The 25,974-nt window shown below is 40.8% G+C and overlaps 1 protein-coding gene across 2 annotated transcripts in view; it reads left to right on the top strand.

Annotated features, from left to right (window-relative positions):
- Nucleotides 1–25,974, top strand: part of ipmkb (inositol polyphosphate multikinase b) — a 36,672-nt gene that overhangs the window by 4,071 nt on the left and 6,627 nt on the right. Inside the window, exons 2-6 of one of the 2 annotated variants that reach the window (XM_039787946.1) lie at nucleotides 7,202–7,234; nucleotides 10,264–10,349; nucleotides 16,766–16,862; nucleotides 17,859–18,031; nucleotides 25,806–25,887. In XM_039787946.1, coding sequence (XP_039643880.1) covers nucleotides 7,202–7,234; nucleotides 10,264–10,349; nucleotides 16,766–16,862; nucleotides 17,859–18,031; nucleotides 25,806–25,887 — 471 coding nt within the window. The remainder of the gene's footprint in view (nucleotides 1–7,201; nucleotides 7,235–10,263; nucleotides 10,350–16,765; nucleotides 16,863–17,858; nucleotides 18,032–25,805; nucleotides 25,888–25,974) is intronic. The other variant, XM_039787947.1, reaches the window with a different exon arrangement.

The raw sequence follows: 25,974 nt of genomic DNA, 5'->3' as shown, positions 1-25,974 counted from the left end.
CCAAAGCTCAGTGCTCTAATCACTCACCTAGCAGTTCTTACAGGATGCTGTACAACTGTTTACCACTTGGTGTCTTCAAGCCTCGGTTGCTAGGTAACCATACTGTATACAAAAAATAGGTACTAACTAACAAACTAACGGTTGTATGCTTTCACTGAAGACAGAAAGTGCAACTGTAGTATCAATTTTCTGCTAGAAATTCAATTGTTATAAACTTTAGAGACAAAACTTTCCTAATATGCCAGTTTCTGTGGTCATGGAAGATGAACGTCCGCCATGATTTCGGTGCACGCGAGCAACATGTTTTTGTTGTTACGTCACAGGGTGTGAATAGCTCAGCTGTGTGGCGGGGGTGCAAGTAGACACTCCGTTATTTTTATCAATGTCAATGAATTAGTCGCTCAACAGAAAATCAATGTACAACGGTTTATTTATTAAGTAAAATTACCTACAGTGCATTCTCTTGCTCCACCTTTGAAGATTTGCTGTTTTCATATCACTGTAAACTAAATATATTTGGTTTAGCACTGACAAAACATAACATTTCAAGACATAACCATTGCCTCTCAGATGGGAATGTTTCACTGTATTCTGCCATTTTATTAACTAAACAGGTAATTGATAAATTAAAATAATGATTGAGTAATCAATAATGAAAATAATCGTTAGTTGTAGTCCTAAGTGTGTAGCCTGGAAACCAGACCAATCTGTGAACTCACCTGTTTCGGTGCTTACGGAACCTAGTTACCGAACGGAACTGGCATACAGCATCCAGCACAATCCAGGCTCATGAAACACAGATCAAACTGTCAAACTAGGCAGTGCTGATCAAATATGAATGAAGATTCTGTTCCTTTATTGCCTATTTCTGGCCTCAAATGTTTTCAGAGACACATTTTAGTGTACAGGTTGTGACCAGACAGTTATCTTTTTTTTGCCTGCTTCGAAACGGGCCTAGCACCGTCCACACTTGCATGTGTCGCCAGAGACGGTTTAGAACCGAGACGCTCCAACTCGAGCTAGCTTCCTGTGTCTGTGTCACGTGAGCTCCACCCACGGCCACGCCTCTTTAGGAGACTAGCAGCAGGTCCTGTGTGTATTGATTCCAACGAGAGAAGTGAACGTGAACACAGATTATGACCAATTCTTTCACCCCATAGTCACCAAAGTAAATATTGGACACATTGTTCACATTGTTCACAAGCCACATATCTCCAGAACATTCTGAAACTAAAATGTCATTTTTCAGACAGACACATCAGGAGAAAATTAACTTAGTTTGAGACCTGTTTCTGTCTCAGGACCAAACTCTCACGAGATCTGGCAACACAGAGAAGCTAACGTCCGCTAACGTTGGTGAACGCCCTAACAAAACTAATCTCCGTGATGCTAAATATGTCTTTTAGCTGTGGAAATATCTAACATTAGCAAAAGAACATCTTAATAAATTATTCAAATATAACTTTTCATTCATCCACACAACGTTCACTACACGTTCAAACGAGGCCACGCCCCTTTAGGAGACAGGAAGTGTGTACCGTTTCATACCATTGGTGCAGCTTGAAATACCTAATCTTTAGTATAGAGGATCTTTGGTGTCGCTCAGCTCTACTTTTGTTTTGTTGCTGTGATTGGTTGGTTGTAGGTCACATTTTGTTGCTCTGATTGGGTGTAGGTCTATTCAAGTGCGCCCGGAGGCATTTTGGTCTGTGCCCCTTGGAAATCAAAAATGAACTGAGGAATGGCTATTAGGATGCCAGGCTACTAAATGTGTAATATTGCTTTTTAACCAAAACTTTCTAAATGGAAGTTGACAAATGACAGCTTTAAATGTCTCTGGATCTCTTAAATATAGTAGTTTAGTTTTGTTGAACAGAAGTTATATATTACACATAAACCATATCAATAATGTAATCTGAAAAATGCAATCCAAATGTGTGCAATATTGGGAATGTGTCTGTGTCTTTTAATATATTCTGTAAAATATACTGTGACGGTTTTCTTCTTTATCTCTGTCTGCACTGTTTTATAGCAGCAGTGATACAGTACTGTATATGTGACAGTAATGTGGAATGATCTTATGTTGCTGGGCTTGGTAGTGAACAATAATTAACACAGGCCACAAAGTTCAAACTAACAGGCAGGGAAACGTAGTAAGTGACACAATATTTGAGACTGAGCCAGCAGTCTCCTTGAGTCTCCATAACAGTTGTAGAACAAGCACTGGAATCCTGTTCAGCTTGTACTGCTGCTGACTAAAAATGATCCTGCTCACTCCTCTTCCCACTGCTCTGTTTCCCCAGGCCGCCAGACTACAGTCTCTAAGTCTGTGTTTAAATGTGTATTATGGACAGTTATGTGCCATGAAGAGCTGAAGTGTGGAGGTTTTCATTGATCACTGACTGAAGCAGTTGGTTTCAATAATTCCCATAAATTCGAGGGCAACCCTGTCAGTTAAACTAAGGTTTTAATAAGATAGAAAGGACCCAGAGGTTATTTCAGCACTGTCAGGAAACTTGAAACTTTACATGCAAATCTGCACTGTTGGTTTGTGTGTAGTTAGATCATAATGTAGTTACAAGGTCTGATGCAAGACAGACAGGCAAAGGGGAAAGTCCGGCTATGTTACTCAGTAGTCCTCACCTGTCAGCTGCTCCATGTTGATTCTTCATGTTGAAGGCGGGGCAGGACTATAACCTTTCAACCTGAAAGCTACATTTTTCTAAATGATTGCCAGACAGTTCTGTACTAGATTATAAAATATTCTCCAAAGGATGTTGGGTCACTGTGGTTTGAGCGAGATGGGGTAGAGAAGCAGTACCAATCTTTTCAGAATGTCTCTGCCGACAACCGATATTTAGGGCCCGAGCACGAAAGTGCAAGGCCCCAACGGTGCCTTGCACTGAAAGTGCGAAGGAACCTATTGTTTTTCGTCAGATTATTTTTCCGAGTCCATCGTCGCATTTTTGAGGGGGTTAGCATGCACGAAAACTCACAACAATTTGCAAACATGTCACAACTGGTGAAAATTGCAAAGATTCAAAATAATTACTCATATGCACCACTAGGTGGCGCTATTGCAGAAAACCCCGCGTTTGGCCCTATAACTCCCAAGCCGTACATCGCACATTCAAAAACCATATATCTTCGCATTCCCTGGATCCAGCTGAATCTCCTGATATAGGCCACGCCCATTTCCGCCTAGACTTTTATGCGTGAAAAATGGCGATTTATTGAAAACCTACTTTGCCGAACTCCTCCTAGACCGTGCGACCGATCTGCATGAAACTTGGCAGGTAGCATTTCTAGACGGACCTGACAAAAAGTTACCCAAAGAATTTTTATAGGATAAAAATTGCACATATTACGTACAAACAAATGTGTGTAGCTAAGTATGAAAACACCAACTTTGCCATATCTCAACCAAAATAATTGCTATTAACGCAAAACTTAAGATTCTTGTTTGCCATGACCCTCTGGAGGTGCCCCACACATTTTACGAACATTGGCCACTAGGGGGCACTACAAGTACATAAAGTTTATACCTCATGAACTACTCATCCGATTTTTACAAAATTTGATGGGTACCATCTAGGGCCACTCATGAGGCCACCCCTATAGTAAGGTACGGACTGGTCAAAGTGGGCGTGGCCTATGTGACCCTAATTGGTTTTAGCCCTTGGGCACATTTTTGACGGCCTCAATATATACGAAAACTCACAAAAATTGGCGCCCACATAAACACCTGGGGGCTTTGCGAGACTGTACAGCGATTTGGCCCATACCTGTAAGCGGGCTCCATAGCGCCCCCTAATGCGTAGAAAGCCTTAACTTGGACATAGTTGCTCCGATCTTCACCAGATTTAATACCCATATTGCTCTAATAATTGCAGACATATTTCCCATTTACATTCTTCCGCTCCACAACCGGAAGGCGGCCATTTTTAATTATGCATTTTTCAGGTGTTTTACATTCTTTCGAACTCGTCCTAGGCCGTGACTTCAATATTCTTGAATCTTTGCAGGAAGTATCTGTTGACCCTCATAATGACAAGTTATCCAGAGAATTTTGATAGTTGAAAAAATGCGGAAGTTATAGCAACTTACTGTCTAAACAGGAAGTTGCGTTATCTTGACAACAATTATTCCGATTGCCCCGAAACTTGACAAGGATGTTCCTCCTGGCCGGTTTAGCAACTGTGCCAAAGTTGGCTGCAATCGGCCATTAGATGGCGCTGTTTTAATTTTTTTATTTAATCATCAAAATATTGACATATGGGAAGCCTACTTTGTCTAACTACTCCTGGGACGTGAAAACTTGCATAAACACTCGGAGGACCCTCGTGACAAAAAATTATCAAAAGAATATTGATAGCTAAAACAATGCGCAAGTTATGGAGGACCAACGTCCTGTAGGTGGGAGTGGAAACAGGAATGGTTATATCTTGCCAACAGCTATTCCAATGGACACAAAACTTAAGAAAGTTGTTCCTCATGTGACTATGAGGCTGTTTGCCAAATATGTCGTCAATTGGGCTTTAGATGGCGCTGTTTTAATTTTTTTAAATTAATTAGCTAATTTGCTTTGAGCGAAACCTACTTTTTTTAACTCCTCCTAGAGCATGAGTCCCATCTGCACAAAAATGTGCACGTAGACTCGGTGGACCCTCATGACAAAAATATATCAAAAGAATTTTGATAGCTAACACAATGCGCAAGTTACAGAGGACCAACTTCCTGTAGGGGGCTGTCGAAACAGGAAGTTGCGTATCTTTACAAGATTTATTCCAGATTGACACCAAATATGACAAAGTTGTTCCGTATAGGGGTTTGAGCATCCACGCCAAATTTATAGTGCATCGGCCATTAGATGGCGCTGTTAGATTTTTTTTATTAATTATTCACATCGCGATATATGGGAAACATACTTTGTCTAACTCCTCCTGGGCCGTGAGTCCAATCTGCACGAAAACTTGGATATAGACTTGGTTGACCCTCGTGACTAAAAGTTATCAAAAGAATTTTGATAGCTAACACAATGCGCAAGTTATGGAGGAACAACTTCCTGTAGGTGGGTGTGGAAACATGAACGGTTCTATCTTGGCAAAAGTTTTGCGATTTACATGAAACTTAGAATGTGTGGTCTACATGTAATGTTGCATTTGCCAGTACCCCCCGGGGCAAGAAGCGAGGGCCCGTCATCGCTGCTTGCAGCTTTAATTTGATATTATTATTGTAGTATAAACCCAAACTACAAGTATGAACCTGAAAATGAGCATGTAAGTGGGCCTTTAAAGCAGCTATAATCAATATTTTTTTAACAATGTATCAAATGACAATGTGAAAAACAATGTGAAAGGTGTCTTGTGCAGTGAAGAACCTACAGAAAATTATCACCTGAATCTGCAGCTCCCCTTGAGCTTTATAGTGAGTTTCAGCTGATTGTTCATCTGTCCGGTCGGTTATTTTACTGTTTTGGTTCACTCTCACCGTTCTCATAGCGCTGTCTTCGGCAGCAGCAGGCAGCTGTTTTCAGAAGAAAACCTTTTTAAAATCTCACTGTACACCCCCTGCTCAGCAGCAGACGGATGCAGTTAGAGACTAGCTGGTGAACATAGGCCCTGTTTGTGCATACACAACGGTTATAAACGAGACCCCTGGTCTGGCTGCATGACTACATAAAGTGGTGGCATCAGGTGGTGGTCCGTAGACTAGGCTAGGTTGTAACTGTTAACATAGCTTGCTGTAAACACGCAAGCTACGACTTCCTTTCAACTATTCTTTCTTGTTTGTGTTGGTGTAAACACAAAAACAAACTGGGAGAGCTATTGACTTCTCTCCAATCAGATGTTTTCCACAAACTATCAAACTCTTCAGCCAATCAGATTGTCTTGAGAGTACAGCCCAGCACACGCCCATAACAGAGACCATTGCGGGATATCAAAACTAGGGATGCACCGAATCCAGGATTCGGCTTTGGATTCGGCCAAATATTGGGCTTTTTGACGTGGTTCGGTTTCTGCCGAACCCTACGCTTGCACTACGCGTGCTATGCTGGTCGACGTAATGACACCGCCAATACGGGAAGGTGTTTACATAGGTAGAGCGTTCAATGCAGTAGGCTGTGAGAAAGTGAAAATGGAACTAGTGAACAGAAAAAGTGTTGTTTGGCAGTACTTTCAGTCAGAAGAAGGCCATTCAAGTCCAGCTACATGTTCAGTCTGCAATGCTGATTTGTCTGGTGGTGGCGAGGACCCTAAACAATACACAACCTGGCCGCTGTTACAACATCTGGTATGAAACATCTGAAAGAATACGAGTTGTGCATGAAGGAATCTCCAGACAGCAGCCAGAATGCAGCAACTTCAGGTACGGCAAAGGAAGGACAGGCACTGTTTACTTCATTCATGTGTTTACTGTGTTCATGGACTGAGGATGGGAGGAGGATTCGCTATTCGGTTTTGGATTCAGCAGAATCTTAACCAGTGGATTCGGTATTCGGCCAAACCCCAAAAATCGGGATTTGGTGCATCCCTACTCAAAACACAGTTGACAATCATTTAACTTCAGCTGGAGTTGTTTTCCAATGATTCAAGGCTTTTAAGAAACCATCAATGAAGACATCTAGAGGATAGCCAGCAAGTTAACCCCTTGACACATAAAAATCAAACTGGTGTCATTTCCCCTGGCTGGTCCCTGAAGCGTACTGTTAAATCGGTGTGATTCGAACTTCACATTAGAAAGTGCATGACGTAACAATTTCATTAATACGAGAGTTCTGCGAGAAGTTGTTAAGCACGCTAGCTGCAAAGGCTAAAAAGGCTTAGAAGGGGATAAGAAATCTTTTGCATTTTATGGTTTTAGTTATTACAAAAGTTTTTTAAAGTTGTACGGTATGATGTAAAGATTGTGTATTAAGTTCATATTTCATTAGGCAAGTGGCCCACAGGCCCTATCTGTAGCCAATGACTTAATATTGAGCCCTATGTGTGGTGCTAGATATAAAGAATGATTGCATCAGGCAAGTTCCACCAGTTAAACAAACAAAAAGCAATATAATATATGAGGGTGGTATATGATCAGGGCGTGGTGGTATTTAGGGCGTGGGTGGGTGCGGATGCTCTGTACAGTATATTTTCCTGCTTTTTGTGCCTCTGCCAATCACATGACTGACTCAGCCAGTCTCTCTCTCTCTCCCCAGTTCATGGAAACCTTGGTGCAGTGAAATATCTCAGTAAGTTCAAATCAATTGCATCTTTAATAGAAGATATATGTATAATATCTAGCAGAGAAATGCTTAAGATCTGATTGTGGTCATTTAGAAATTGTGTCTCCGTGACATAGTTTCTCCACCAGAGAGCACTGACAAGTTTATTAATACACTGTGAAATGTCCTGCTCACTACATATCTGGGTCACTATTCTTTTATTTTTAAGATTATTTTTTGGGGCATTTTAGGCCTTTTATTTATATAGGACAGCTGAAGAGATGAAAGGGGAGAGAGAGGGGGAATGACCTGCAGCAAAGGGCCGCAGGGCGGAGTTGAACCTGCGGACGCTGCGTCGAGGAGTAAACCTCTATATATGGGCACCTGCTCTACCAGGTGAGCTCCACACAGCATTCCGGGATGGATGAAAAACGTGCTCTGGTTTATTGGCATTTCTTCAAACCAATCACAATTGTCTTGGGCGGTGCTAGTCACCGGGAAAAGCGGCGGTGCCTCTGCTAAATAGTTTCAGGAAGTTTTGGTGGAACATGTGTACGTTCAAAAGTAGTTTTAGTCATGCAACAGAAAACTCAGATTGGACATGGTCCAATATGGTACAGGGTAAATCTAGATTGGTATTGGTATCTGGATTTACCCTGCAGAGATCTGAGGAGCAGTTAACCGTAGTCCTCACAAATCCACCAGAGTTTAGAACGCCAGAACAGAGAACGCCCAAGGCAACGGACATCAGGCCTAAATGGGTGAAATCCAGCCGAATTTCCGTCTGCAACAGAGCAATCACGGAAGTGGAATGTCCAGGATATTGACTAATGCTGTCGATACACAGCCTTTGTAGCATTAATGCGTGATTAATGATGTTTGCGTGGATTGGACTGATGGTGTGTGGTTCACTGCTTATGAGCCGTGCTCACACAGCCCGTTTGAACGGTCACTGCCTGTAGAAGCAGTGCGACAGTAGCTGTAGATTGAAGGGATGACTGCCTCCTGCTTGGTCTCAGGATTCTGACTAGTGACCTTACGGCCTACTTTGTGTGCTGGTTATTTTTACATGTGTATGGATGTTTCGTATAGTCTTTAGTATTTGCGTGTGTGTGTGTGTTTGTACATCTGTGAGTTCTTAGAAGAATCTAGAGATCAAAGGACAGACTAATCCTTTCCACTGCGAGTTTACTCAGTCCATTTGTAATCAGCTGTGGTCAGCATGTGATGATGTAACGGGACGCTCATCTTTTCCTCACTGCATCTTGCTTCCTACACTGGAAATAGGGTGGCAAAGGGAGCCACATTCAGGGTGACTTTAGGTTATTTTCCTACTCAAAGTTTAACCTCATGCGAAAACAAATGTAATGCAACACAAAACAATTAAGAATAAATTAACAAATCATTGACTTATCGTAATTCTCATAAAGAATAGTATTATCTCCTTTTTTATTCGTTGTGTAAGGAAGACTGGCAAAGCAAGCTTTTCATTGCATGGTGTAAGACATGGGGCAGTAGTAGGGCTGGATACAACTTAAAAGAATGAGGTGCTGGCACACTTATGGTGTAAGACGTGGCCTGCACAAACAAATAATGGCTTGGGTTTACAATAAAGTCAGCCCATATGAGGATATACCAGAATATGGGCTGTATTTATCAGGAGTCTCAGTGCTAAACATGACTAAGAACACTCCATTCAGTAAAAGAAGTGACTAAACTGTTTGAAATGATTCTAGTTAGCCCTATCCAATCACAGTTTTACATGCATATAAAAGAGCTGTGTAGCAATAGGTTTTATGACTTCATACTGAAAAGCGTGGAAGTAAATGAATTAGTGCATTATTTTTTGCTGTATATTGTTAGTTGTGATTGACCCGAGTCATCGCTGTTGAAAAGCTGCATTTTGACATTGACGTAGTGGGGCTGATGATGCAGAGTGATCCAGCAAATAAGTTGTCGGGCAAAAAAGTTGAACTTTGCTCAAATGTTGCTGCAACACAATGTCATTGGGCTTTACCCTGATAACTTCAGAGCTGTAAAATCTTGTCTCATAGTATTATAAACCTGAAAAGAACCCAACCTCACCAGCAACTCAGTCAGCATTCAAATTCCCGTAACTCTAAACATGTTAGGACACCTCTGGAGCTCTCCTAAATGTTGGCAGGAATTGAAATCCTTTTCTAAATTAAGAACGCTGATAAAATGCCTAACAGTTTAACCAAATAATGTGTGACTCTGAAAATCTTTGGTCAGTAAGGACTAAGTTTGTACTCTGAGATACTTTCAGGCCCTAATTCCTAGATCTATTTCTAAATATTAGATTGCATGTCTTTTTTTCCTGTCTACATGCTCAGAAATCAGATTGAATTTGTGAATGAAGAGTTCTGATGTTTGTCAGGTGTTGTAAACGTTGCGTGAGTATAGGGTAATGATGGCAATGAGTTTCTCATTGACAGCTCATGGAGACCTACAATACTTCATTGGCTTATCTATTTTAAGGTCTCTCGTGCTGCCTCTCTTTCTCCCTCATTATTTTCCTCCCAGTAGCATATTTCTTTTAAATTAATGTCCTCACCCCATATTGACAGATTCTACCTTTTAAGTTCTTACACTTCATCTACATAGTGCTCCCTCTGTCTTAATCTCTCTTTCCATGTATTTTATTGCTGCTGTCTAGGTGTGTCTGTTGGATAAATGTCAGAGTTTATGATTCAATATTTAACATTAACCTCAGTTTTGAAGGCAGTGAGCACAGTGAACTGTTTATGGTTAACTGGACAATATGTTTTCCATTTACAATGATGTATTTCTCTTCTGAATCAACGGCTGACTGAAATTAAATTGAGGTGTCTGATAATCATCATTTTACTGTACTTCACTACTGTAGCACTGGTATGCTCAAACAAGGCTGGACGACCGATGACTGGGGCTCTTTTTGTCAGCTGTTAATTATTGTTCTTATTATTCTGCAGTGCTTAAAGCACTCAACTCCCTACAATGCTTTACTTTGCTAAACTTTGCTTTGATTTTCACTGCCATCTTTGTATATGTTGCAGGTATTTTGCAGCATCCCGATGGAACGGTCCTGAAGCAGCTTCAGCCTCCGCCCAGAGGTCCGCGAGAGAAGCAGTTTTACAGCATGGTAATACTGATGCATTCATACCCCTCTGTACTCTCTCCCATAATCATGTACACAACAATATCAACACCTGTATAATATATACGTAGGGCTCATTTTGTTCATTTATAAACATAAAAGCAAGTGTTTATTAGTGTTATTAGCATTTAAAGTGTTCAAAATCTGATTAAGAATAAATTGTGCAAATATCTAGGTGAAAATCCGATCATCATAATAAAATTTGCAGAACAAACATTCTGTAGTTTCACCATTTCTTTAGTGCATGAGCTGTCTGAGCTGTCACCATAACAGTTGTAAATAAGTGTAGTGTGAAAAATCAAGCTTTTCAAAAACTTGTGAAAACTATTTTTCAGTTGAAAAAGTTTGCTGGGAGCTCCTTGCTCTTGCACCACGGAGGGAAACGCTATTTATCTGAACACACTGCCCACCCAAAGTAACACAGCTCAGCTGGTTTAAAATCAGCACAACATCCCTTTAAATATAATCCAATACTACACTTTGCATTTGCTACCATTGCTTTGGTTACAAAACCAATTGATAAGATTTAGTGTAGTAAAAGGTTTTAAGTTATTTCCATCGATGATAACATTTTCGATTCTTTTCTGTAAAATGTGAAAATATATGCTGTGTTTTGTTCCGACCACCAGTAAAAAACAAATGAATTTACACAGAACATCTTTAATTTGAGGCATTTTTGTTTGATGAGGTACTTCATTGTTAAAAATTGTTGTTGATTAGTGTTTTTTTTCAACAAAGTTGATATTGGGGCGCCTGGATAGCTCGCCTGGTAGAGCGTGGGCCCCATGAACAGAGGCTCAGTTCTTGCCGCAGCAGCTGCAGGTTCAATTCCGACCTGCGGCACTTTGCTGCATGTCGTTCCCCCTCTCTTTCCCCTTTCACGTCTAAGCTCTCCTATCAAATAAAGGCCTAAAATGCCACAAGTTATATCATTCTTTGATACAGTATTACACCACTTCTCATAATGCAGTAATGAAATAGACTTTTGTAAGGTCTTTCGCCGTGTATTTAGAGCTGTAAATAGGTTTGTATGAGCATTTACCTCTGTTGTGACTCACATACTGACTTGTTTAAGAGCACTTTCAACACAAAGTGGATGCACAGAGAAATGTGAATTCTTGATAATCGGTGTAGATATCAGACATTCCATATGGGTTTATGTAATCACAAAGTGGCACATGTGTGTCCATGGCTTCAGAGCTTCAATGTTTGCTTTAGAGCTTAGCAGCACTGTCAGCCTCAGCAAGTCTCATACAAACAGGAGTGAGTCATGGTATCATGTCCGGCTGTCTCCTGACCTAATCCCAACAACACACACATCTCACACTGACATGACATCCTGCACAGGGCTGGACATCTAGCAACTATAACAGGACATATTTAACAATATGCACTGCTGTTATACTGTATATGTGAAAACGGCTGTATGTCGTGCTCAACTTTCACCATTTTCATGCCACTAAATGAAAATTTTCACTTTTCATCAGAATTGTTTTCTCATCGGGGTAGAAAAGCCTCAGAAAGAAAAAAAAGAATAATTAAATTGAAACTTTACTGCATTTACCCTGTATTAGTGATGAAATAATTTAGTTGATTTATTAATTAGTCGACCAACAGAAAACTAACCAGCCACAGCTTTGAATTGATTGATTAACTCATTAATTAAGCACGCATGCCAAACAGTTGCTGCTTCCTTCTTCTTCAATGGGGGTATCATTGGGTCAGTGATTCACATAAATTATCATCTTAATTGTAATGTCTTTTGGGTTATGACTGTTGATCAGACAAAACAAGCATTTTGGACATCACCCTTGTAAGGGATGTTTTTTAGAATCTTTTGACATTTGATAGGCTAAACACTTGATTCAGTAATCCAAAAAGTAACCACCAGATTAAACTGTAATGAAAATTATCATTAGTCGCAACCCTACCCTAAATACACAGTATCCAACTGACCTGTATGTACTGTGTGTGTGTGTGTGTGTGTGTGTGTGTGTGTGTGTGTGTGTGTGTGTGTGTGTGTGTGTGTGTGTGTGTGTGTGTGTGTGTGTGTGTGTGTGTGTGTGTGTGTGTGTGTGTGTGTGTGTGTGTGTGTGTGTGTTGAATAATTGCCTAAAAATAACGTGTGACAAAGTTATTGTGTAAGATTACCGACTTGCTCATCGACCGTCATTGCGTGTGTGTTTGTGGGTGTGTGTGATGAAGTGTATGATCTTGTCGTTTCTACAAAATCTTTACTTAGTATGATGTTTCTTTGATTATGTCAACAACTCTATTGAAACCATGCAAAGCGTGATACAGGTAACTAGAGAATGTTACTCACTGTTTCCAATATGTTGATTTTGTAGTGGCGGCCCGCCATGGCAAAATTTCTCCCGCCACGGTATCAGAAATAGAGCAGACGCACAATGTAGTCTTGGTTGCATTTTAAGTGATCCTGCCGACATAATGGCTGCCCCTCACATTGCAATTTAACAACAAGGAGAACTATTCAGAGGTTATTGGGCCCGTCCAGTTTAACTCCACATACTGTTGTGTTGATGGAGTTTATTATCAAAACATTCACTTTCTTCCGAGTCGACTATTAAATGAACAGCTCCACCAAAAACGCAGACCCCAAAATCAAGGTAAGAAATAAATAACTAAGGCTAACATTACAAGAAACATAAACAGACTAGCTAGCTAACCGTTATCGATCTCACGACGTGACTTTTTGCCTGAAGACGGCGTTGTGGAGAGTGAAACGGGAGACTAGAAAAAGGCGTTCAGGTAGTGGGTTGTTAGGATGGCTACAGTAGATCTTATAGGCTCCTGTTATCTAAAAGATTTTCAATGTACTGGCTCAATATCTAAATGATTTCGACAATGTTGATGAGGTTGTTATAATTGGATGGCCTGCAGCTTCAAGCTGGATACAAGCGTTACATTTTGGAAGATAGACGGGATTCTGAACAGCGATGCCCGAACAGCGATGATTCTGAGCGCACACACACACACACACACACACACACACACACACAGATGTGTTACAACACGCAGCACGTGCACCTGACTGGGAAAGATACCGCTACGCTCGTTACTGTAAGTAGGCTACAATAAAACCTAAAAGTAAATACATATCAATACTCACTCACCTGTCTACAGGTATACACGTGTAGGAAGAGATATATTTCAATCTGATCTGTCTGGGCGGTCCACTCGGGTCCATCACGCTGTTTACACAAACACACTCTACTCTAAATCTAACACAAAACAAAAGCTGTCAGTTTGTAGTCTTAACTGTTTATCTTAGTTTGCCACAAATCTTGAAATTTGGACAAATTCTTGTAAACTTAGCTGCTGGCTAAACTAAATGGACTGTATTTTATATAGCCTAGTCTTAACGACTACTCAAAGCGCCTTAACGTAGTACAGGAACCATTCACCATTCTCACACACACACCCTGTGGCCGAGGCTGCCGTACAAGGTGCCACCTGCTCATCGGGTAAACATTCACACACATTCGTACACTTCGATGCGCGGCATCGGGGGCAACTCGGGGTTCAGTGTCTTGCCCAAGGACACTTCGGCATGGGACTGCAGGGGCAGGGATCAAACCACCGACCTTCCGATTGGCAGGCGACCGTTCTACCACCTGAGTCACAGCTGCACCATAACTATAACTAACCATCCTCTCTGCTGGAGCAGTTACCCCCAATTTCCACCAGCTGTGGAACGGCTGTGTTCCGACTCCGTCCCTGCTCCGGCGATCCGCAGCCCCGGCGATCCCCAGCCCTCGGAGCAGATACGCAGAACTTCTATTTTGGCCGGACGCCGGAGAGCTCCGCAGCAATTCAGCACATGGCAGATAGTGTGGGACAGGAAGTCGAGCACAGAAACAAAATAAAACATCCGATTAATTTTCAAAATAAAATACACCGTGCTCACGGCGGATCATATTTCCCTGCACTACAGCTTGAAAACACAGCTCAGAGTAGTTTCCCCTCTACTCCTCTGGATGGAAACTAACTGTTGTTGGTTTTGTGGTTCTATTCTACGTGAATTCGCGAGAACTTGTGGGTCCTCGTGACCCGCAGCCGTGCTGCAACTAATCCGGACCTGGTGGGTATTGACGGACGGCGGAGCACACAGCCGGCACGCAGCGGAGCCGGTCCGCAGCTGTTCTGCATCCAGTGGAAATCCAGAGTTATGGATGTATTATAAGACCAAAACAAACTTGGCTACTTAATATGCACGTGAATGACGCCATATTTACGTTCACGTCTTCATTCTTGATGATGCTGCTGGTTGTATTCTGGGCCTAGGCAAAATGACCCCTGACCTAGGACTAGGTATAAATTAAGTACATTTGCACAATGAATGGGTTAGGGGGGGGTTGCTGTTCGGACAGACCTGTCCCCACTACTAAAACAAATCCTAAAGGAAAAACTGATTACTAGTTGACTGCTTGTAGTTTAATGCCATTCATCCCCAGACATCATCTGACAAACTGCTCCTGTTCAGTCCCACCAAACTGTATTCATCCATCGGGATGCTGGCTAGTTTCACTTTCACTACTATATTTTTTTTAATTTCAATTGCAAGATGATCCTAGCAGAGCCGGTAACATTTACATATAAATATCAATTGACACTGTGTTTACTTTCCTCACTAATACAGATGAAAATGAAAAGACTCCATCAGTTAAAGCTCAGCTTTGGGAGGGGAAGAGATACGGGACAAGATTAGGAGTCTGAGAGAAAAAGAAAGGGAGAAGGTGATTGAGATGAGAGGAAAAACTGGTCTCACAAACTGAGCTCAGGATAGAATTAGCATTCTGTCTCTGTGCTGTTCAACACAAACAAAAACTCACATGATCCAGTTTAAACCACAGAGCTACATATGTTTTTTTTGTCATTACAGTGGAAACTATACACAATATAGCAACACAAACACCTAGCATAATTATAGTGTCATTATATAATATTATTGTATAATAAATATATTATTGTATAACCCACAATCTGGTTATGGTTATGAACTGTTTGAGACACATTTTTATTATTTAAAAAAAAAAAAATTTGGGGGCATTTTCTTCCTTTATTTGATTGGACAGCTGAAGACAGGGAAGGGAAGAGAGAGCGGGGGAATGAGATGCAGCAAATTCAATTTTCAATTAAATTAAATTCAATTCAATTTTATTTATAGTATCAAATCATAACATAAGTTATCTCGAGACACTTTACAGATAGAGTAGTTCTAGACCACACTCTATAATTTACAAAGCCCCAACAATTCCAACAGTTCCAGTAATTCCCTCAAGAGCAAGCAGTGCGACAGTGGCGAGGAAAAACTCCCTCTTGGGAAGAAACCTCGGACAGACCCAGGCTCTTGGTGAAAGGCGGCTTGTGGGGTGTGATGAACAGTGGCGATAGTAGTCACATTAATAATGGAACAGTGACTGGATGTAGCGGGAAGCTGCAGGGTTTCAGCAGGACGCAGCATGACATTGCAGGGCATCGCTGAGCTCAGCAGGGAGTGCAGCAGGACCACGGCGACACAGCTGCAACCAGGATCTTGGTGCCAACGTTCTCCAAGGAAATACGGCTGGGGAAAAAGCATAAGGACTCGGGAGAAAACTCCCCAGAAGCTAGGATTAGTAACAAGCATTTCTGGGACGGGCTGCACACAAATAGTAATAGTAATAGTAACAGTAATAGTAATAGAAAGGGAGAGGAGAGAGCAGCTCAGTGTGTCAAAGGAAGGAAGTCCCCCGGCAGTCTAGAATTATAACAGCGTAACTATAACAGGTAACTAAGAGAGACAGGTCATAAGGAGAGGTAGCAAAGGGCCGCGGGTCGGACCTGAACCCCGGGCCGCTGCTGTAAGGACTGAGCCTTAGTACATGGGGCGCACACTCAACCAGGTGAGCTAACAGGGCGCCCCAGAATGTGTATATAATTTTGCTTAATTATTTTCAATATAATTTGGCAGGAGAAACAAGGTAGGAGTTGCAGAGAAAGGGACAGGCAGTGATACAGAGAGCGAAAGATATGGTCATGATTAGATTTCAGTGGTGTATGTACTGTGAATTTCCCTTCAGCAGAACACTTTAATTAAACATTGACAACATTCACTTTCAGGTGTTTTGTGACCCTTTTAACCTCTTCTGTGTTTAAAGATTGTAGTTTGGATCATTTGTTGCAACGTTTAACCTGAGTTTCATTACTGCTTCACAGATCAGTTATGCTACTGCCCCCTGACATGATTTTAAAGCTATTGTTGTCCAATTTTTGCTCTCCAAACATCAACTGCACATATTTAGATCAGGGAAATCAATTTCATGCCTTTGAAACCCCCTGCTGAGTTTTTGGACCTTGGTATTTCTAAGACCCTGCGTATGGCCATGTGTGTGTCTTAGGTGTATGCAGAGGACTGCTGTGATCCATGCCTTCTGCAGCTGCAGAACCATCTACCCAAGTACTACGGGACCTGGTCCTCTCCTGACAGCCCCAATGGTAAGAGCCTGAACTCTGTGTGTGTATCTATTAGGGGTGTGAATCTTCACTGGTCTCACGATCCGATTTGATTGCAATTATCCCGTCAACGATTCAAATCAATTCAATATCGTGATGGATCACGATGGCTCACCTCCTCCATATTATTATATATGGAGGAGTGTGAACACAGCAGACAAAATGCAAAAACAAAAGAAGCAGCGAGCGGAAAATCAACAAGTAACATCAGTAGGCAATAATCAATTATGGTCTGTCACTGCATCAATGCAGAATCGTCCAAGTCCGAATCGCGATGCATCGATGCTGTGATTAATTTCAACACCCCTAGTATCTATCTCCCTCTTACCCGAGTCCCAAGATTTAAAGAAAATCATAATTTTGACAAATTATTTGGCATAACATAAACAAACAATATTAATTCACCTTCACCTTCACCTGTGGTCAAGATGTATTCTGAGCAGGACATTTTACATTTGAAAACTAAACATGTCAGTCTTCTCTGGTGGACATATAACCATCTCACCAGATTTAATGGAGACCCTAAAATGATCCAACCCACTTTGGCATTTTTGTCCTGGATTTTCTTGTTCTATACAGATATATCTACAACAAGCAATAACCCTAGATATTGGTCTGGGTCTGCTGGTAAGCTCTCTGATCCAGTGTATTCTGAGTCAGGTGCAGCCCCTGCAACTCTCAATGGGACACTGGGTAAAAGCCCCATCAGTTTCACTTTACGAACGATGGTACTGGTACAGTTTCAGCTATATTTACAGCAGGTTAAATAAACTATTCAGTAGAGTCCTCCCACATTACACTGTAAACATTTCTCTCAAAAATGAAGATATTAAAATGCAGTTAATAGTCAACGAGCACCTCTGTCATATCATATCCGAAATGTTATTAGAAATATTGACAGATTATCAGTCTCATATGAACAACCTAGTACAACTCCATACCACACATCATCACTTCTGTTTCCGTGCCTGTGCTCAGACCTGTACCTGAAGCTGGAGGATGTGACCCGACGCTTCGTCAAGCCGTGCATCATGGACGTGAAGCTGGGCCAGCGGAGCTACGATCCATTCGCCTCGCAAGAGAAACGGGAACAGCAGATCAGGAAATACCCACTGATGGAGGAGATAGGCTTTCTGGTCCTTGGCATGAGGGTGAGTTTGACCTGTTTTGCTGGTGTGGAGGATCTTTAAGCTACCAAGCTAAGGATTTCAAAACTCTGAGTGGGGTTTATATAATATTCTTCTGCTTTAACAACATTTTATTTACACAATGAGATTTTTGATAAATAATGATGACAAATGTTGCTTTAATGACTAAGTGGGTAAAGGCAATATAATAGAAAATGTAGAACAGTCTGGTAAGTTCAGAAAAAGACTTTACTCGAATGCAGCCTTAAAAACCAGGAAAAGACAACACTTAATACTATAACGATATTACGATATTCAAAATCTAAGACGATATCTATTCTCATGTAACGATATCGATATGATGCCCAGACCCACTATATTATTTTCTTTATAAGTATAAAGTATACACTAACACAAATCTTTAAGAAAAGTTGTAAATAAAAGTACAAGTACAGTTTTCATAGCCCTGATCTTTTGGAAAAACTGAATTGAATCAAAATACTTCTTCAGCTCAATAGCCCACCCATAGTAACACAATAACAGAAGTAATTGATAACACCTTTCATACACACGGTGATGAACAACATGAGGTACTGTTGAACAGCATTGAATGGGTCAATGTTTAACCCATGTGATATGTGAAATATGTTTATGTCGTTGGCTGAGCTGAACAGCACATCATTCACCATCTTATGTGTTTTAGCACACACACACACACACATGCACGCATGCACACACACACACACACGCACGCACACACACACACACACAGTTGACCACCTGTGTTAATAGCTGTTGTTTATCTGAAGCGGTTTGTTGAATCCCTAACCCTAACCTCGTCAGAGTGTTGCGGTAAACATGCATCATGTCCCTATCTCATTATTTTGTCCACATGGGTGAAACGGATTTCCGTTGGAAAGGAAGAGAGTCAAATAGCGAAGCGTTTATCGCTTTGATCAGTTTCCATTGCAACCTCCTGTCGGTATCATCATCATCATCAGTAAAGTTTCCTGATTTGGGTTTTCCTGCCTGCAGCAAGAAACAAACAAATACGCCCAGTGAGCTACATTAACTGTTTCTGTGTTGATGCCAGTATTATACTGCAGTTTCAAAACTGATGCCAGAATGATCTTTTTTTTAAAACCTTACTCTGCTGAGTTTAAACACATTTTTCAACAAATGTCTTTTGTTTATATAATAAATCAATGTTTTTGACCCCTTAGCTGAAAATAGAGACAGTGTAGGGCCCCCTACTAAATATATTTTATCTAATTGAGTTGCATGTTAAACTGGGCCGGATGGATGAATTATTATATAATTTATATATAGTGTTTTAATGTTAAATATACATTTTGAAGGCACAGTGAATCCTTAAGGTTAACTGTATGGCTACCTTACCTATAGTAAGCTTATCTTCAATGTGTAAATGTTTTTTTTCTCACAAATATGCCAATTTATCTTTGATATTCATATGTTGAATTCATATTAATGTATATTTTCAGACCTATTCAAAAAATATCAAACATCATTTGGCAGCCTCCCTACACTAACTCTGAGGACCCCCTAGGGGTCACGGAGCCCCTGTTGAAGACCTCTGTCATATGGCGCTTACCCACTGCTCGTACCGGCTCGGCTCAGCTCGACCGCGGTGCCCCGTCCTCCATTTTCCATTGCAGATTTAGTACCGCGTGAGGCGAGCGTGGCTGGTCGTCATAGCGACACCGCAGGAAACTGCCGTGACCTAACGCGACACACACACACACAGAGAACGTGGAAGGTGTGTGGTGTGTTTGATTCTCAGCATGTGGCTGTTTGCCAGAAGACACATTTAGTTTCAAAAGAAGCTGGAGGCAGCAAAAAAAACACTAGCTAAACTATTTAAAAAGGGGGGGACTTTTTATCATGATGGAAAACCAAAAAAGGCGAGTAGAGTCGAGGCGAGCAGGTACCATGTCAAGGAAAAACGCCATTAGACAACATGCATGGATTTTCATTTGCTGTAATTGTCATTTTTTTAAATCATTTTCTCATTTAACAATGTACACCATTCAAAAATACAAACTTATTGTGTTTCACATAGCCTGCTCGTACATAATCTAAGATATTCAAACTAACAGGCAACATTACTAAAATAAAGTAAATTGTATGCTGTAAAAACTGTAAAGCCCTTTGAGGCAAATCTGTGATTTGTGATATTGGGCTATATAAATCAAATTTACTGAACGTATGAACAAAAACATTAAATATAAATTTAAAGTATGGCTGAAGTTGGGCAGAAAATCATTTGTATTTCACCTATTTAAACTTACTATACATACAACTTTTGAATTTAAAAGTCATTGTTTAGCAGCAGAAAAGGACAATTCAGTCCTAAAAGGTCCATACTGCTAAGACTGACACATTTATCCACACTTAACACTTAACTTACCTTAACCTTACATAAGAGGGACAGAGAGAACAGAAGCCTCTTCACCATGAGTAGTGGATGAGGATATGGGTGAGGGTGGGGGTTATTCAGGGCTGAGAGGAAGACATGAGCTGTGTTTTGAGAAAATAAGTAACTTTTCTAACGACCAAGCTTTGTGTGCTTGACGAAACAGTCCACTGATTGACAGTTTGTCCTTGAAGACCTGGTAGTGTTTGCCTAACCTGATCCTCACTGTAAAAAGCTTTATGGCTGTATGTCCCCGCCCTTTGTAAACCAGTCATAAATATACCGTCCACTCAGTGCTCTGACATGTGCTTATATGGTCTCTATGGAGACTGGTGGTAATGTACAAGAGGTGAACTTGATGTTAGATCCGTGCTATAGCACCATAGGCTGAATAATGACAAAGCATTTAAAGTGCTCATATTATGCTCATTTTCAGGTTCATAATTGTATTTTGAGGTTGTACCAGAATATGTTTACATGGTTTAATTTTCAATAAACACCATATTTTTGTTGTACTGCACATTGCTGCAGCTCCTCTTTTCAGCCTGTTTCATAATATGAAACAGGCTATCTCCTAATGTGCTTTAGAGGAAAAACATACTTCACTTAAAGCTGCCTTAATCCATATTTTTCATATGAACAATTAATCAAATGACTGTTTATAATTTGAAAATTGGCGCTCGTAGTGACAAACTCTGAGAATTATTACCAACTCTACAGTTCCTCTCAGCTATACAGAGCTTTGTAGCCTCTTTCAGCACATTGCTTTGGATTCATAACTTTAATTTTTGATTCAGTTTCAGCTCTCTAACTAACCTTGTTTCTAGCAGCAGTAGGCAGCTGTTTTCAGTAAAAAATGCCCTGATAAACCCACTGTACACTACCTGCTCAGCACCAGCAAACGGACCCATTTAGAGACTCATCATCATTAGTGATGTCCACATTTGTGACAGCTATAAAGCAGTTACTCCAGTAAGGTACAAGTGTCTCAAAATTGTAGTACAGTACTTGAGCAGTACAGTAGTTGAACGCTGTATGCATCCATCCTGACATACAGTATTAGGTGTCTTTAAAAAGTTTGGTCTCTCTACATAGTAGATTTAATCGATTTCAATGGTTTATTGGCTGTGAATTATGTTGTCAGTACAGTAGGAAGTTTGTAAAAATGGGCCCACAGGTGGAATGAATGGAGTCGAAGAGCAAATACCAACCCAAGGTCTAATTTAATCAGATAGTTGAAAAGCAGAGAGGAATCAGTTTGGCTATTTTGTACCCTAGAACAGGCAGTTTGGAACAAAATGTGCATGGCACTGAGCTGGGAAAATTCCCATACACATATTCTGCTATCTGTTTGTTTAGATAGAGAGGAGACTAATCAGTGGTAATGATGTTCCTGATGGAAGCATGATAGTTTGGGTGGAGAGAGTTAGAGATAGATTGAAAGGAAAAGATAATAAAGGTGATTAAGTGTAGCGCAAAGGAGAGAACCCTTCTGGTCTAAATGTAAAACTGTGAAGCCCCTTATGGTAGTATTCTTCAAACGTGGCTTGGCTTTATATATATATATATATTTTAATATATAACCCAGGATCCTGTTATCAGGCTAAAAAGATGTTCATTCTCATCCAGCTAATTTGATTCTTTGAACACATGATTTGTTAATCCTGGATGAAGTTATATTGAATAATAGTGTGCTCTTATTTTGAAATAAAGGCAAAGTCAGTAGTAGGGCTGGGCGATATGGCTGAAAACTGTATCACGATATAAGTGTTTCATATCGGTCGATATCGATAATTATTGATATTTTTTATGACCTATTTAAAATAAGGACCAGGAGAAAAATATATTAAATTTAAACATTTTTATTTTAAACTTAACCTTCCTCTGATTATAATCCCCTCAGTTATAAAAGCAGAAATGTCAACACAACCATGGAAATCACTCAAATAATTAAAATGTAAACGTCTGTAAAAAGACGTTTTAAAAAAATGTAAAAAGTCTAAAACCACAGTGAAGAAAGAATAAGTAAGAACTGCTTAATAAGGTGTAATAAAATGGTGCAAAGTGTTAAATATAAACAGAGAAACCTGAAACCTGAGAAGAACTATGTTCTGCAGGTTTAGTGCTAGGTTGGTAACCTGGCTTCTGGACAGTGCTCAGCAGGGTTACTTATCGCTCCACGCCGCCGGTTCTGTTATTGTAGAATCCAACACGAGACAGCGATGTGGCGCAACCAAACTTGATACTGTTACATGATTGGCTGTTAGAGTGTCACTCCCTACGTTGCTAGGTTACCAGAGAGTGAGTGCCTTTGTTCATGCAACCAAACTTGCTTCGCAACTTCTGGTTTCTTCCGAAGAAGAAAAACAAGTTATCGAACGTTTTATCGAACGCATTTTCTATTGATATTGATTACGTGTCTATCGCGATACATATCGTTATCGTTTTATCGCCCAGCCCTAGTCAGTAGAGAGTTAAAACCATGATCAGCATTAATATGACTAGCCTAGTCATCGAGTCATGTGATTGCAGTTACATGAGGTAACTGCAATCTGTATTGGGGCAATGATTCATGGATATAGATGTGTGTGACTCTTTAAACTACATTTGGATTGGTTCTTTTAGTGTACAAACATTTATTTTGTTGTATATTTTATCATCAATAAGGATAGGTAACTCTTACATTTTGATAATAACACCAGCAGTAACCTGCATGTTCTCATCTGAAATCATAATTGTATTACCATATTTTATTATAAATCTAACAAACAAGCACTTTGTATCTGGAAATGGCTTCATGTATGTGGTTCACCCTAAAACATCTCGGTCATGATCTAGCTAGTCTCGCTGTGCCAGAGCTTCCTCCATAGCACTGCGGAGGAGGGTCTGACCAGTCCAAACAGCATTCCTGGATGGGAGAAAAACGTGCTCTGGTTTATTGGCATTTCTTTAAACCAATCACAATCATCTTGGGCGGTGCTAAGCTCCAGACAGAGCCACGGTGCCTCTGCTAAATAGCCTCTTGAAGGAACTTGTTTTGGTGGAACATGTGTACGTTCAAAAGTAGTTTTAGTCGTGCAACAGAAAACTCAGATTGGACAGATAGTCTAGCTAGCTGTCTGGATTTACCCTGCAGAGATCTGAGGAGGAGGTAACCATAGTCCTCACAAATCCACCAGAGGTTAGAACGCCAACACAAAGAAAGCGGGAGGTAACGGACATCCGGCCAAAAAGAGTGTCATCTGGTGGAATTTGCAGCGGCAACGGATAATCCCAGAAGTGGAACGTCGTGGATATAGACTATGCTCTATGGTGGTTCCCAACCTGGGGTCCGGGCACCCCCAGGGGGGGCGGCAAAGATCACAGGGGGGGCGCGAGTCTTTATCTGGGTTGAGGTAAAAAAAAATATTTGCACGTTAAACAAATTATGATAATACACTAGAATATATAATGTATAATGTATTAATGTAGTTTTTCCAACTCCCTTCAAACACGAAAACCGTGATCAACCAAATATGAATCGTAGATCATTCTACCCAATTACTAATAATACATTCTGATGTTTGTCAACTGTTCTGTCCAGTCCCGTCTTGTCAGTTCTGTTATTGTCCCGTCTCACTTCCTTCTGTTGTTCTGTTTGTCACCTTGTTGCGTTTTATGTGTTATGTGTTACACTCCGTACGTGGTGCTTTAAATCCCCCTGCCCTTATATGGATCCAGGGTCTCACTAAAACAGGGTGAATGGGCACGGTGGGGCAACCGTTAATGCACTGAATGTAATTCTAAATCTGAATGTAACATACTGTGTATAAATAAAATATAGAATATATAAAATAAAGTTGTCCTCCAAAGAGGGGGGGTGGTGGTAGGAAAAAAAAAGAATATATAATGTATACAAAAGTCTGTATGCAAACTTTATATTTTGTTGTATCCTCGTTTTTCCTGCCGCCACGGCATCACTATTTTATGAATGAAACATGGCGGAGAAACGTAACAGTGCTGATAACTCCTCTGTATCAAAAAAGAAAGTAAAGCTCTATCTCGAGAGTTACCTCAACTTCGGTTTCGGGTGGGGGTTAGCTTTTCTTAGACATGAGTAGGGGGGGCGCCAAGGAAAAAAGGTTGGGAACCACTAATCTAACTAACTGCCAATAAGCTGCACTTTTGCAGGTTTGTGCTTAAGGACTAGCATGACAAGCCAGACCCACATCCAGATGTTGGGTCTGGGAACTCACCATTGACGGAGCTCAATCCGAGGGGCGGATAAACGGTTGTCTTTCAAATTCCCTCTGCACGTAACAGGATAGCGCTACAACCAGGCAGAGCAACGAAGAAGGTAGCGGAGCTAGTTGATAGATTCAACTTTTGCTGTATCCGGTCGGCAAAACTCTGAACACAAAACCGTTGTTTGTTCTTTCCTCAAAGAAAAGCTGAACTCCAAGTCTTCCAGAAGACCGCTGTTCCCAGAAGCAGCAGCCATAAGCCCCGCCCACCGACTCTATACACGATGTGATTGGCCTGACCAAAATTTGGTTTTTCCAGCTCACAGGTCAATGGAGAGTGCCTAGACCCCCCCCCGGCTGCAAAATAAATTTGCTGCCACTAGGGTGCGTCTAGATTTCTAGGCTATTTAAGGACTTGTTTGTAGCTTTAAAGAACCAAAAAAAATCCAGACTTTTGTCAAACATTCTAATCTGAAGAAGTCAGGGTCCCAGGGGTAGCATGTATTGCAGCATGTGTAAACATGCTTTAAAGTTTGGGAACTTGCCCTCATGTGACACCACGCCACTCTGTTCTGTCTACCTGTTGGACACTAAAACTTGTATCATGATATGGCTCAGCAGGCTGCAGGCTAACAATGGTGTTTATGGTTTGATGTGCGGTCATATCTGGTCACTTTGATGTTATGGAGGCAGGTGTGAGTGCAGCTGTGGACCACTAGATGGAGTCAATGTTTAATCAGTTAAAGAGAACCAGCACTTCAGTAATGGTCATGCCTGCTCAGCGTGCATCTTGACACATCTGTTGCCATTCTGTGAGTTTTGAGAAATGAACACAATAACAGAGACTGAACACAGCTGTTGGCAGCAGCAGAATGACTTTCATGTGTATTGGCTTTTCTTCAGCATGAACAACTCTTGTTTTTGAGATGTGTAATTCTATAAATGATATGATGACGTATGAGGGAGGATCTGAGCAATAGGAGCTGTGTTATTTGCTGTCAGTTCACAACTAAATGAATCCTTGGTCAGTAATAAGACACCTGTATGTATATGGAAACGAACATATTGTGGGTTAAAGGACAAGGACCAACAAAAACACAGTGCACACACTCTTAACATAATGTATTTTCTTTTGTTTCAGGTGTATAAGATGTGCAGTGACACATTTGACTCCTATGACCAGCACTACGGGAGGGGACTGGCTAAGGACACCATTAAAGATGGTACATGTGGACTCTCAAGCTATCACATGCTTAATCACATGTATGCTGAGAGAAGAACAGCCAGTCAGACACAAGTGTGTATAACTC

This window comes from Perca fluviatilis, chromosome 21, assembly GCF_010015445.1.
Source record: "Perca fluviatilis chromosome 21, GENO_Pfluv_1.0, whole genome shotgun sequence".
NCBI lineage: Eukaryota > Metazoa > Chordata > Actinopteri > Perciformes > Percidae > Perca > Perca fluviatilis.
This window is presented reverse-complemented; position numbering and strand designations above follow the sequence as displayed.